The sequence below is a fragment of the Alosa sapidissima genome, chromosome 18, assembly GCF_018492685.1.
Source record: "Alosa sapidissima isolate fAloSap1 chromosome 18, fAloSap1.pri, whole genome shotgun sequence".
NCBI classification, from domain to species: domain Eukaryota; kingdom Metazoa; phylum Chordata; class Actinopteri; order Clupeiformes; family Clupeidae; genus Alosa; species Alosa sapidissima.
Genome location: NC_055974.1, coordinates 25,189,497 through 25,203,965, shown reverse-complemented (window position 1 = coordinate 25,203,965; position 14,469 = coordinate 25,189,497). Strand labels below are relative to the sequence as shown.

The window sequence follows — 14,469 nt, the reverse complement described above, 5'->3', positions numbered from 1 at the left end:
TTTCTCCAAATTTGGGCTTTAAATTTCACAATGTGTTTAAATTGTTCTACATGTTTTCATAACAGGTCAAATACAAAATAAATATTACAAATATCGCCTAGATATCAGGAAATATTAAAATCAGAGGATATACAGCTGAGTTTTGAAAGTAGCCCTAATGATCACAAAATGCTAAGCATGCATCTAGGCTATTTGAGTTTCTTAAAGCTGAGCTGTGCTTAAATTGTTCAAAACATGATTTCATAACAGGCCAAATATAAAATAAATGTTAAATATAGCCTAGATATCTGTAAATATTAGATGATCAGATGATTTACAGTTATATGTAATATGTCATGTTTCATGTTTTTGTAATGTTTCATACAGTGGTGCAGGTCTTCTGCTGTGAATAGGCTAAATACAACTTTGATCATTTTTATAACCTACTACTGTATAGTTAACTTTGGCCTTGGTGCACTGACATGTGGCCTTTGTGCCCCCCACCAAATATGCCCAACTGAAGGCCAAGTGGCCTTGCCCCTAAAATGGTGAAATTCCAAGCCTGGTTACAACACAAACCTTACCTTACTTACCTTACATGAGAAATTGTCTTTAAAATTGACAAACATCATAATATCACATGTAATTCAAGGCACATGTCGATCGTGACCAGAAAATAATTTCTCTTTCGCCATTGACAATACATTTTTCAGAACCATGACTGCAGTGTCACTGGATCTAAACAAACTTTTGAAGTGGCATTGTATTTAGACATGTGGCTTTGTTTCTATACGCCAAAACGCCAGTGGATATGTCTTATCAAATGCTTACGGCTGTTAAGAGTGACGTTTTTGCCTCATGTTACATGCAGGTTTCTTTTATGGAGGAAACCCGTGCTAAAATAAAACTCTGTTAGTCACAAATTTGATCGTATTGATATACGTGTTGTAGTATGTGATTCCTACAGTGTAAAAAAAATATACTAACGTCTTGGAAACATAAAATTATTTAAATAGATTAAGAAAGCCCCGTAGCCTATGGTAACTACTATGTTTAGATTGATTTGTTTAGTTCCAGTGAAGTTGCTACCTTGACAACGCTACGTCATGGCTTCGGCAAAGATTGTTAAGGCAGAGCAAGATATTTCATCAGGAGCCACTTCCGGGAACCCGGATCGGGGGGGGGGGGGGGTCAAAATCCCCCTTTATGCAGCGACTGCTCCATTGAAGTCTATGGCCATAGCTCAGAATTTCACCACATATGCTAAGATCTTGGTTCTATACAGTTATGAATGTGAATTTTGGGCACGTTTTCATGATCCTCAAACCCTTCTGAACATTTCAGGTACATTTTTAGCATTTTTGAGCATTCCAGTCTGGAGAAAATTAACCTTATATCAGGTGTGCGCCGGTTATTTATGCCGCTGCTGTTTTCCGGTTGCAACGTACGCTCATCAATACGTCATCGACACGCCTCTTTATGCAGAAAGGATTCGATCCCCATTTCGCGCCCATAGACATGAACTACGACGAAGTATCTTGCTCCGCCTTAACAATCTTTGGCTTCGGTACTGTATTATGAAGACTTGTTACCATGGTTACTATTGTTAAGTTTGTTCATTATTCCCATTATTTCATTGTTGCCGTTGTCATGGTCATGGAATGTGACATGCTCACGTTGCTTGGCGGCCTTTCCTAACTCCTCATTGTCCTACTCCTCCTTCTTCCCAGGATTCCATGCGTGGCGTGACCCCCAGCGCTCTGCAGTCCATGTTCCAGGCGGCCCATGCCGGGAAAGGGGGCATGGCCTACGACCAGGCCGCCAAGCTGAAAAAGAAACAGCCCATGATGCTGCATTCTGACCCGAGCATCCTTGGTAAGATAGATTATTTAAAAAAACACAATGCATGCATCACATACATGACACTGAATCTCATGGATATCACTATATATCACAATTTTTCTTACTTAAGGCACAAAATTATATTTACAAGTTCAATAGAACTGCTACAGTGTTAGCGAAAGTCTGGTGTGTCTGCACTGTGCTGCTCACTACATCTGTATAGCTGTTAAAGGTTCACAATTTTTCAGACTTTTCTAAGATGCACACAGGCCGCATTGCACACACATACTACAGTAATTTCCCCATGTGTTGGCCCCATTGTGTGTTTTAAACCAAAGGACCCTGAGCACTGTATACATTTTTGAAATGCAGTACCCAATAGCCCAATTAATCAGAATCAGATCATGCTTCAAAGAAGATCGAAGAAAAGAAATTTCCATTTATAGCCTGCCCTTGTGTAATGTGCAAATGTGCAAGCATACATATACAAACACACACACACACTTACACACAATGTGGAGTGTACAGGTTAAATGTAGCCATATTTTTTTTTACATCCATAAAATTCAATGTCACCATGTTTGAATTGTCTTAACGCTGCGTCCCTCCCCAGTCTAGCCATGCGAGAGATCATGGTTTCTGCTGTTATGTGAGGTTGCATAAGGTTATCTTTTAAAGCTTATTTTCCATGTTCTTTTCCCTCCCTCCTGTCTTCTCTCCTGTCTTCCCTCCTCCTTTCTCCCCATTCCCTTTCCTTCCTTTTTATCACTATCCACTGCTCTTTCTATCTCTCTCTCTCTCTCTCTCTCTCTCTCTCTCTCTCTCTCTCTCTCTCTCTCTCTCTCTCTCTCTCTCTCTTTCCTTAACTATCCACTGCTCTCTCTCTCTCTCTCTCTCTCTCTTTCCTTAACTATCCACTATTCTCTCTCTCTCCCTTGTGTCCCCCCCCCCTCCGTCACCCATTTCCTCTCTCTTTCTGTTGTCTTCCTCCCTCTCTCTCTCTCTCCCCCCCCCCCCCCCCCCCACCCATAGGGTACTCATTCCATACTGCAGGGGAGCGCCTGAGCCTAAATGAGATGGAGATGGTGGAGGATTACTGATCTACAGCAATAGCTACCTGAGGCCTTTTTTCTATGTAACAAAAAAACAACAACAACAAAAAAACAACAACAACGTGGTGCCCAAGTAATCAGACACCCCGATGACCAATGTGCACTGCTGTGGGTTGGGGGGGGGGGGGGGGTACTGAATGCCAGGACTATCGAGTTTGGGACTTGGGGTGTGTGTGTGGTACAGGGTGGTTGGGGTAAAAGAGGTGGTGTCAGTTGTGTATAGGGGGTGGACAGAAATCCTCCTGCCTTATTCCACTGAGGTTTGGGAGGCAAGCTGGGTTGTATGGTGTGAGTTTGGTGGATCGTTTTCTTTGTTGTTTTTTGGATATTTGGGTTGTGGGATTCCTCTGGCACTAAGACAGTAAGCACCTTAAAACTAAATGCACTTTATCAAGATTGCGATTCTGACGAGGGTTATATATATATAGTATATATTATTTGGGTGTGTGTGTGTAGGCGTGTTTGAATTTCTGTTGTTGCTTGGGTTTTATTTTACATGCGAACATGTCATCCATGTGTGTAGATAAGGAATGTGAGCTAGCCCTCTCACACTCTACTACATGTATGTGTGTAGATAAGGAATGTGAGCTAGCCCTCTCACACTCTACTACATGTATGTGTGTAGATAAGGAATGTGAGCTAGCCCTCTCACACTCTACTACATGTATGTGTGTAGATAAGGAGTGTGAGCTAGCCCTCTCACACTCTACTACATGTATGTGTGTAGATAAGGAATGTGAGCTAGCCCTCTCACACTCTACTACATGTATGTGTGTAGATAAGGAATGTGAGCTAGCCCTCTCACACTCTACTACATGTATGTGTGTAGATAAGGAATGTGAGCTAGCCCTCTCACACTCTACTACATGTATGTGTGTAGATAAGGAGTGTGAGCTAGCCCTCTCACACTCTACTACATGTGTGTGTGTAGATAAGGAATGTGAGCTAGCCCTCTCACACTCTACTACATGTGTGTGTGTAGATAAGGAGTGTGAGCTAGCCCTCTCACACTCTACTACATGTATGTGTGTTCGTCACAACTGGAAGGTGTTTTGTTTTTTCTTCCTGATCTATGACTGGCGTTTAAGAAGTGATTGAGAGTGTGTGTGTGTGTGTGTGTGTGTGTGTGTGTGGGGGTGAGGGTGGGTGTATATATGTGTGAGTAGGCCTAGAATACCAGAGGGACCGATGGTTTCTGTTTAACAAACAAACAAAAAAAACCCTATCAGACAAACAAAATCCTTTCTTGAAAGACACTGTTTATTTTCTACATTTCTATAAAAGGTAAAGCTATTAAAATGATTTAAAAACTTGAATATTTGCACTTGCATAAAAAATAATAAGAAAAAAAAAACAAACAAAAAAAGTCAACGTTTATATAGATGAATATTTTTGTGAATGTGTTTGTGTGAATTTAAAAGTGTGTGTGAGGTTGTACGAGTGTGAATGTCTTACTGAAGTGTGACCGAAAATAATGTCGGCGCAATTTTTTGTTCTCTGTTTGCTTACCAAGATTTGTGAGGCCATTTTGTCATTTAGTTGAAATGAGTTACTTTGTTTATTTTGTATTTCTGTCAAAAAATGTCTGTGTGGTCTCTTCTGAAATGTGTGAGTGCAAGTGTGTGTATGGCACAGACATGATGGTGAGAGGGGGCAATAGAACAGTGCATGAAGGTGAGAGAGGGCAATAGAACAGTGCATCCATTTTTGTTTCAACTTTATTTTTTGTACACCAGCACTCTCATCCCCAGGTTGATTTTTTTTTTTTTTTTTTTCTCCTTTCATTTGCTACCAAACTGGTATGGGTGCCACCTTCTTTGCCATTAGCCAACACTTGTTTACCGGCTTACCTGTTTGGTGGGAACTGGGAAGGTCTGGAGGTGTGTGTGTGTGTGTGTGTGTGTGTGTGTGTAAAACAGTCTCCATGATCTGTCACCATGGTTTTGCTTTCTGCATCTAAGCCACTCGACCACAACTCTGTGCCTCTGTGAGGTTCCAGTAGCAGAATGGGATTGAGGTGGACCTTGAATCTGTGTGTGTGTGTGTGTGCGAGTGCGGGCGGGCGGCTGTGCGCATAACACAGAATGAGATATCATAAGAGGTACTCATTGAATGAATGTGTGATTTTTGTTGTTTGCGAACGTGTGTATGTGTGCATTTCCACAAGTGTGCCTATGAACTAAAAAGGGTCACAGTTCGCCGCAGCCATGGAGATTTAAGGCGGTTATTATGGGGTGGCAGAGCTGTTTTGAATCTGTGCCTCAATGGCTTACTAACCATGAGATCTTGCACGACGTGCTGTCTGATCATTCTCCGTAGGGCGTAGCACAGTCTGGAGATGGTTCATTTGAAAAAGGAAAAAGAAAAAAAAGTAGTCCAGTTTGATTTCTCCACGGGGATGTGAGCTAGTTGCCTTGTGTCCACTCTCTTGCTCCTGGGCGATTGAGTAATTCTGATTGTGATCTTTGCTCTAAAAGTTCAAAAAAGTCAAAAAAATAAATAAATAAACTTGGCATCATACTGTGCAAAGTGCACAAATAAGGTGCACACAATGTTAGTAAATTGTTATGTATTCATTGTTGTTGCTATTGTTGTTGATTTCTTTTTATATATCTCTATATATAAAGAAATATATATGCATTATATTCAAAGTTAAAAGTATTTGGACTAAGGTTAAGCACTTGGGGCTGCTATTTTTTTCCTTCAGTTTCATTGCCACCATGTGAAGTGTTGTATTATTTCTTTCTTAAAAAAAAGAAAATGGTTGAATGTATTCCAAAAAAAAGGACAGGAAAAAAACCCGTGAAGCCAGAAGATTTTTTTTTTTCCTTTTGTTCTCCGATACTTCAAGATACAAACGTGGAGAACCAAAAAGTGTTGAAAGGCAACAAAGAGGCTTATGGGAGTTGAATCCTGTTTCTCATTCTGCTTTTGGATTATCTCATCTTAATTGTGGACAAAGAATGGACGCTTGATTGAACACACTGCCTCTTACAGTCCTGTTAATACAAAAAAAAAAAAAAACAATGTTATGATGAAATACAAAAAGAATCTGACTCTCTTTTTTTTAATTCCTTACTGGATATTTTGTTTTTGTTGTTTACAAACCATGCGGATTACTTTGGGTGCAGTTTCTTTTTTTTTTGACGGCGGGAAAAGTAATGGGGGCGATATGGAGGTGAACATGGAGGTGCTGTATAGACTTTTCAGGAAGAGACCCTTGACAGACACTCTGGGGGATATTTCACCATCACTATCAGACCTCCCCCTGTTGTCAGACCTCCCCTGGGTGGTAATATTGTTGTCTGTGTGACATCAAAGAACATTGCAAACCATTGCAGACAAGATCGTCTCAAGCGAAATTTTTGTTTGTTTGTTTGTTAGTTACTTGAGTGCCCAATGGTGGAAAAACCTCATTCATGGTAGCCATTTGTGTTTACTGATTTTAAGTCCTTAACTCCCTGAACTGAATGAATCATTGTGGTCAGGACTGGAGAAATTCAATTAGCATTCACAAACACAGCACACCAGAATTTGGAGGTACAAGGAATCAGAAATGCTGCAGTAAAGTCAAGAAAGCCCCTCCATAGTTGATGCTTCTCCCTGCCCTCCATTCTTCCAAGGACTAACTTCTGGCTTAAGCATTTTGTTTTCTTTTTGAGAAACAACTATGGGACATATCTTATGGTAAAAAGAAAAAAGTGAGAGACCTGTAGATATGTAATCCATGAATGACCTCAAACCACCTAGCATCGCATTTGATAGGGCAGTTTGTGCAAATAGAAGAAGAAAAGTCAGCTCATCCCAATCCAAAACCCCATCCATCGAGGGTTTGAAAAAGGTGTTTTTTTGTATGGGCAATTCCTATTAATCATGAGGTAGTCTATGCAAAGGACTACCGGGATGTTTCCCAAACCCTCATGCTTACAAACAATAGACACTGCCCTGGCACACTTGCTATGCACTTTTTCTTTCGTTGAAACTGTGAGGTTCATCTGCATTGGGAGGGGAGCACCAAGTTATGTGCCCACTCCCTTCAAACAAAAAAAAAAAAAAATAATAAGTAAAATAATACAAAAAAAAACCTGAACTCTTGGAGGGATGAAAGAATCCCATCACCTCCTTTGTATATTGACATATTTTTGTACAACCTTCTCTTTGAAAAAATAAATACGTGGGGAAAGATTAAAACAGGTTTGAGGCGACAGATGAAAGAATTTCATTATACAACAACAACTATGAATGTTTCTCCAAACAGTTTTTATACAGCAGGCTGAAAAGTAACAAAAAAAAAACTACTGCAAACATGGATCTTAAGTCCCCGTTGTTGTTGAAGGCGGGGAGGACATGAGAAGAGCATGAATGGGACATATTGCTGAATAGCACAAGCAAAGACAGATTATCACAATACCACAGATTGACAATGACTGCACCCTCTGTCCTGCATACTCACACTGTGGGAATCAATCAGGATGTGCAGGAATACCCGAGAATGAGTGGAGTTCCTTCAATGAGTCCCCTCAAGACTTGTGAATAGTTGGGAAACGCGGTTGATGGAATTAAAGACGTTCCTGATCTCCATCATCCAACACAGAGCCTTGTATAGATTTCGGATGGAGCTGCAGGACCATCAAATTGGTACTGATCTTTTTTGTTAAAACACTATATATCCACTGATTCCCATAAATGCTTTTCATAGCCTCAGTATTTCAAGACTTTGATTAAGTTTAACTTCTTGTTTGTGTTCTCTTTTCAGGATGGTCTTGATCCAAGGACTTCAGGAACCAGAGAATCTCTTCCATCCTTTCTTACCCCTTTCTCTTCACCCTTCCCCACCCCCTTACCCCTTCTCTACACCCTTCCCCACCCCCTTACCCCTTCTCTTCACCCTTCCCCACCCCCTTACCCCTTCTCTACACCCTTCCCTACACCCTTCCCCACCCCCTTACCCCTTCTCTTCACCCTTCCCCACCCCCTTACCTACACCCTTCCCCACCCCCTTACCCCTTCTCTTCACCCTTCCCCACCCCCTTACCCCTTCTCTTCACCCTTCCCCACCCTCTTACCCCTTCTCTACACCCTTTCCCCGCCCCCTCCTTCCCCTTCTTCCAGTTTCCTTTCTTTACCTCCTCCAAAGTTCAAAAGGATGGTTTGGAGCCAATAGAAACGTGTTAGAAGATTGAAAAGAACACCTGATCATTGGCCACAAAGCTGAACCAGATAACCCTGACAAAGTCGAGGGTACTAGTGTATGTGCTACTATGCACAATCACTCTGAACTACTGTCCCTCCCCTGCCCTCCTCGACTCTTAGTCTTTTCGCTCTCGGGACCTTGGAGGACAACCAGAATCTAGAGTTGGAAGCTCAGATCTATTGGGAAGATGATCACCTCGGCTTTGAGGAACATAACCCTTGGACAAATCGAGGAGATGCTTGAGGACAAAGTCCTCGCCGAATAAAAGACATTTGCGTGGGTCTGTGCGACTGGACGTGTCCTGTAATCGGGTGGAACTCTGAAGGAAGTGACCGACCCAACCAAGACCTTGACTGACATACTGCAAAAGGGTCTAGAGAGATGCCCCCTTTATGTGCGGAGATACTGGTTGCCAATGGTGATGGCTCTAATGTCAGTGCAAAACCGATGCCCATGCAACTAGAGCTTGCATTGTAAATCTTCCCGCATACATGTACACACAGACAAACAAACACAATATTTTACATATTTCATAGCCAAGTGAAGCTCCCTCCACACACAGTTTTCACCAAACAGCAATGTTATTGAACCACATTTGACCCAATTGGACAAAAGCGCCATATTAATGTTAAACCCCCAGAAAGCATGTGTATGGTCACTGGGAGGTGATGTGACCATAGATTCTGATTGTTGTAAACATAGTAGAGATCCTTAAATATATCGGCCTAGTCCCACAAAGGTTTTCGCTGCTTCAGTTGACCTCATTAGACCACTAGACATCCACAGGTTACAAACATTAAAAACCCCTTATATATAAACACACATACAAATTCCCCACAGACATATGGTTGCAAAGACATACACATACACACCGTCAGACACATAAGATATACACATACTTAAACACCTTTTGACAGGTGGATTCTGTAAATAGTGTAGAAAGTTGTATCCATTTTGTCATTTTTTTTCTTAACATGTCTTTATTTTCCTGATCAACATGCCTTAACTGTACAGCATAACATTGGGTGACGAGAAAGACACAGAAGTGCTGAGGGTAATCCAAGTACATAGTTTAGCGACAAACTATGGTAAGTTCATTAAGTAAGTGGTAAACCCCCTAATACCCCCCAGCCATAGGGCTCGATATAGGAGGGTTACCACTTAGCCTACTAGTATTTACGTACCAAAGTTTGTCACTAAATCAAGTACTTGGAATACCCTCTCGGTGTCTTTGGAAAGCAATTTGGAAACCGAAGTTAGGTCAAGAGTTGTAGTCTCCAGAATGAATCAATGTGGAAGAATTGATTTACGTGTCGGAAGTATTCAACAGTATGGTACCAGAGACAAACACTCAAGACAAGCGGAGCCAATGGTAACAGAGAAAGACAGAGAGAGGGGAAAAAATGACTGTCTCATGATGATGGTTTTGCCTTTTGTTCCTGAAATGAACGACCAGTTTTAAATGCCTACATGTAGCTGAGTTCACAGGCAAGGAGATGTGAGAGCCGGTGTTCTGCTAAGATGAGCTGAGCTGACTGGGAAAGGGTTAGTGTTAGCGTGCTAATATTAGCGTGTTTAAAGTTTAGCTTTGCCCTACAGCCAGGCTGTCCCTCTCTAACACACACATTTATTAGCGTCTTTATGGATGTGAAATTGCTCAGACAATTGGGTGACTACTTGTTAACTTCATGAACTGCATTATGCAAGCTTTTCTTTACCTTGTAATCGTGGATTCCTTTCCAATCCTTGTGTGACTTAGAATTGTGGTCTGTGGAAAATGTGCAACATGAAGGTTGCTTTTGGCCCCCAGATTATTGCATGATATTACAGGCTGGCTTTGACAATTTGGTGCTTGGGTGGCATCCATAATATTGGGCTGTTGGCTATCGGTGGTTGTCCGCAGAATATTTTTTTTGTCTCAAACTTTGTTTTGGTGGTGTTATACTTAAGTACTATCTCCGATATTGTTCTTATACCTAGTTCAGTATTTCAGAGTGAGAGTAGAGAGCATGGGCCAAAAGCCGAGTTGCATAATGCAGTTTCAAAAGAATACTAGTTTATTTGCTGTCTACCTCAGATTTAGGTAAGAGGATACCCTTCTCTTCTTGGTGCGTGCAATAACCCAGTTTGTTACCGTTAGCATAGCTTAGCATAATTCACCATTAGGTTATACCAGTTGACCTATAGCTCCCTTTTAGCTATAGGCTAGCTATTAGATATCTGGAATACGCCATTTCCAATTAATTATGCTAAGCTAGGCTAACTGTGTTGGACTGGGTTATTGCACACACAGAGAAGTGAAGGGTATGTATCCTCTTATCCAACTTTGGGGTAGATGGCAAATAAACTAGTTTTACAAAATGTTGATGTGTTCCTTTAAAGAACCGCTTCCAAAGTCTGTTATGCATGAAACACAATTGGATAAACCTTCCTAATCATTAGATATATTTACAAAATGTTGGTAAAATGCCAATGATTGTTTGAACATGCAGTAGTTAAGATGGAAATAAACTATTTTGTTTGAAAAAATAAATGTGCAGCCATAAGCTAGAAAAGACATTTTTTTAATTCTGCTAATGATTGTCACTTGTGGGAAATTTATTTTTGGGAAGGGGAAAAAGTAATTAGGCTACATTAATTGTCATTGGATTTTTATTTAGTTGCCTCTTCTTGACCAGTCAGCTCAACCCCTTCTGCTTACATTTTATGAATGTTTTAGTGATAAGAGTTAACAGGAGAAGAACAACCAACGTAAAACTGTACATAGTTTGTTTGTTTGTTTGAAGAGATAAAATGATTAAACAAATACAATAAAAGAGATCTTGATTGAATCCATTTTTGTGTACAGATTTCACCTTTTGGACATCTCTTAAGCATGGAAATAAGATAGAAGATAGCTCATTGGCTACATGTTAATATGCCTCCGGGAGGCATTACAGGTCAACAAGGAGGCGGACATGCCCCCGCCCCCCGGACAATTGCACTACCCTATCCCACCCATAGTGTTCTATTTATTTACAAATGTACATACTGTAATTACACTTACACATAGCCATATTCTACTGCTCTTCATCCTGTACACTTTATTCTTACTACTCTTATAATGTTACTGTTTCTGCACTACAGTGCTACTGTTACCACACTGCACATAGCTGTACATATCTGTCTATATGGTTCATACTGAATATCCATATTTATTCAGTTTTTCTTATAATATATTCTGTTAATATTATCTATATCTATATTCTTACTATACTATAATGGTACTGCCACTACATTGCACATATCTGTACATGTTGTTCATGTTCATATTACATAGTAATACTTCACATAATATTTATTCTGCTCTTATAAGGTAACTGCTAATACACTGACTGCACATATTTATATTTTATTTATATCACTCTAAACCAGTGTTACTCATTGTGCGGCTCGTCAAGCTATTATTGGTGGCTCGCATGCAGCTTTGGCAAGATTTCGCCAAATTTGGTTTTACTCATTTTCAGTAGGCCTAAACTGTTCGCCCAAGGCCATCATCTCTGGCCCCAGCTTGATAAAAACAAAAGTAGGCTCTGATTTAGCCTAGTCTACTGTATGACTTCAACGAGGTGATCTTTAGTTTCGTTCTGCTTACAGTATCTCACTGCCACTTGCAACGCCTTTGAATGCAATCCGCTACCGGCAATGCTACAGCGGACTTAAACTGCCACCTTGTGGCGATAAGTTGTAATACATTTCATGCAGCTGCGTGTATCTTTTACTGTCTATGCGTGTATCACGGAAAGCGCTGTAGGCTATGTGGTAACACAGCCAATATATTTTTTCAGATGTGCTTCATAAACATACAATACTGCACTAAAAACGTAAACATCTGAATTATACTTCTTCCTTCACCCAAATAATTAAGGTGAAAGGAAGTTATTAAGCATTGGCTGTATATATTTAGCTGTTTTGGATGTGTTATTTTTTTGTGGGATATTTATATGTAGAAATGCACATTTGCAAAGGTGAGTTATGTTGTCTTAAAAGTGGCTCTCTTTTTGATTTTGCACTGCCAATGTGGCTCTTGTGAAAAAAATAGTGAGGATCACTGCTCTAAACCATCTTCTGTAATACAACTGTATACTACGGTCTACATTGCACTATATTTCAATGACCATAACACTTCAAAGACCAAGGAGATATGGTGGATTTCCGCAGGTCTAAGCCCACTCTGCTACCAGTCTCCATTGATGGGGTCAATGTGGAGGTGGTAAGCACCTACAAGTATCTGGGTCTCCACCTGGACAATAAACTGGACTGGTCAGCCAACACTGATGCACTCTACAAGAAAGGGCAGAGCAGGCTGTACTTCCTGAGGAGGCTGCGGTCCTTCAATGTGTGCAGCAAGCTCCTCAGGATGTTCTACCAGTCTGTTGTTGCCAGCGTCCTCTTCTATGCAGTGGTATGCTGGGGAGTAAGCACAAAGAAGAAGGATGCGGGGCGATTTGACAGGCTGGTAAGGAAAGCTGGCTCTGTAGTGGGAGCTGAACTGGAGTGCATCACTTCAATATCTGACAAAAGGATCCTGAACAAACTGATCAACATCTTGGACAATGAGTGTCACCCACTCCACAGCACTATTGTTAAGCAGAAGAGCCTGATCAGCTGGAGACTTCGCTCACTGCCTTGCACAACAGACCAGTGTTGTGCGTGAACGAGTTCAAAAGAACGCGTTCATTGAACACGCTCATTTTTTCGTGAACGTTGAACTGAACGCAACACATTTTTTAATAAAGAACTTGAACGTGAATTAGTTCACATTATGTGTCATGAACGGCAGACATCACTGTAAATGAACGTTGGAATTTGTTTTCCATTGAAAACTGAGTGACATCTGTTTTCTCTTTTGAAACGCAACGAGAGAAAGTTCCTCCCTCCTGTATTCTCGCTGGTGCCGCTTAAATCATGTATCACCAGACAGAAATGGTTTTGACATTGTGTGCGCAACGCATTGCGGGCAACGTAGTGTCCGGCTGAGAATAGTTGAATAGCATACTGGCTTCCGCACAACGTTACCCGTGATGAATTGCAGCAGAGCGGGGTAGGCATAGCAACGCCGCATAGCAGGCAACGACGAGAGTGCTGCAAGTTTCATCACCTGGTAAGAAACCCACAATTGCAGTGTCATGAGCAAATGTAATGAGCAACTTCAAAGAACGTATGGACCCTTTCAAGAGAGTTCCATTATCAGCATCATAGTTGGCCCCACAAGGCTTCCGTTTTAACATTCCATATGTTATCTTAATGCAGAGGAAGTAGATTGGGGCCCAAATAGAACGTTCAAGCATTGTTTTTGTTTTTATTGTTGAAAGGGTCTATAGTGATTTCTAGCTCGTAGTGTGAAAAAAAGTATTTATTTGAATATCTCACGAAAAAAGTCAAATGAACTGAACTTTGAACTAGTTCAGAATTAAAATTGTGAACTTTGAACGTGAACTGTTCACTTTAAGCATGTATGAACTGAACTTGAACTAAGAAAAGCTGTGAACTGGCACAACACTGCAACAGACAGACTGAGGAAGTCATTTGTGCCCATGGGCCATTGAACTGTTCAATGCTTCACTTAAGAGGAGAGATAGACTTCTCTGCATAGTCTGTCTGCCTCTTCACCCCCTCCATGTTTGGATACATGTTTGGTCTTTCTGCCTCACTGTTTGCGTGCTATATTAGCACATTAGCACATATGCATAACCTCTCCCTCCATGCCACACTTATACCTTTTCTTAAAATAGTTATATGTATAGATATATAGACTTTATTCTTGCACTGTTGGACTTACTCATTTGCACTATCACCATGACACTCACTCACACAGAGCACCTTACCTTACTATGCACAGAGAATCACAGGCTCAGTCCCTGCCTCAGTCATTGCAAGCGCCTCTTGATTGATTAATCACCACTATGTGGATACTGTTTTTAGAATTTATTTAGATTAAGTGTTAGTATAATTTGTATTTTAGTATATTTAGTATATTCTTTATCTTCTACTATCTTTATTGCTTAGTTTTGTTTTTATATTATATACTTTTAATTACTTTTTCTGCTGTTAGTGAATGTGTGTGTGTTGTCTGTATACTGAGACCTTGAATTTCCCCTGGGGATCAATAAAGTATCTATCTATCTATCTATCTATTTCTTGTCCTGTCTATGCACTGTCTATACTTTGACTTAACCTTGACCTATATCACATTGCACTCAGACCCGGCGTTAGGGGAGGGGCAAAAGGGGGGCGGTGCCCCCTCAAATAAAATCTGTGCCCCCTCCATTGTGACCACCACCATTAGGGGTTTGCACGGCG

The 14,469-nt window shown here is 40.8% G+C and overlaps 1 protein-coding gene across 5 annotated transcripts in view; it reads left to right on the top strand.

The window, feature by feature from the left end:
- Window positions 1-5,433, top strand: part of gigyf1a (GRB10 interacting GYF protein 1a) — a 34,804-nt gene extending 29,371 nt beyond the window's left edge. For all 5 annotated transcript variants that reach the window (XM_042071000.1, XM_042070998.1, XM_042070999.1 and 2 more), the window contains exons 24-25: window positions 1,710-1,854; window positions 2,854-5,433. In XM_042071000.1, coding sequence (XP_041926934.1) covers window positions 1,710-1,854; window positions 2,854-2,921 — 213 coding nt within the window. In that variant the 3' untranslated portion in view covers window positions 2,922-5,433. The remainder of the gene's footprint in view (window positions 1-1,709; window positions 1,855-2,853) is intronic.
- The last annotated feature ends 9,036 nt before the right edge of the window (window positions 5,434-14,469 follow it).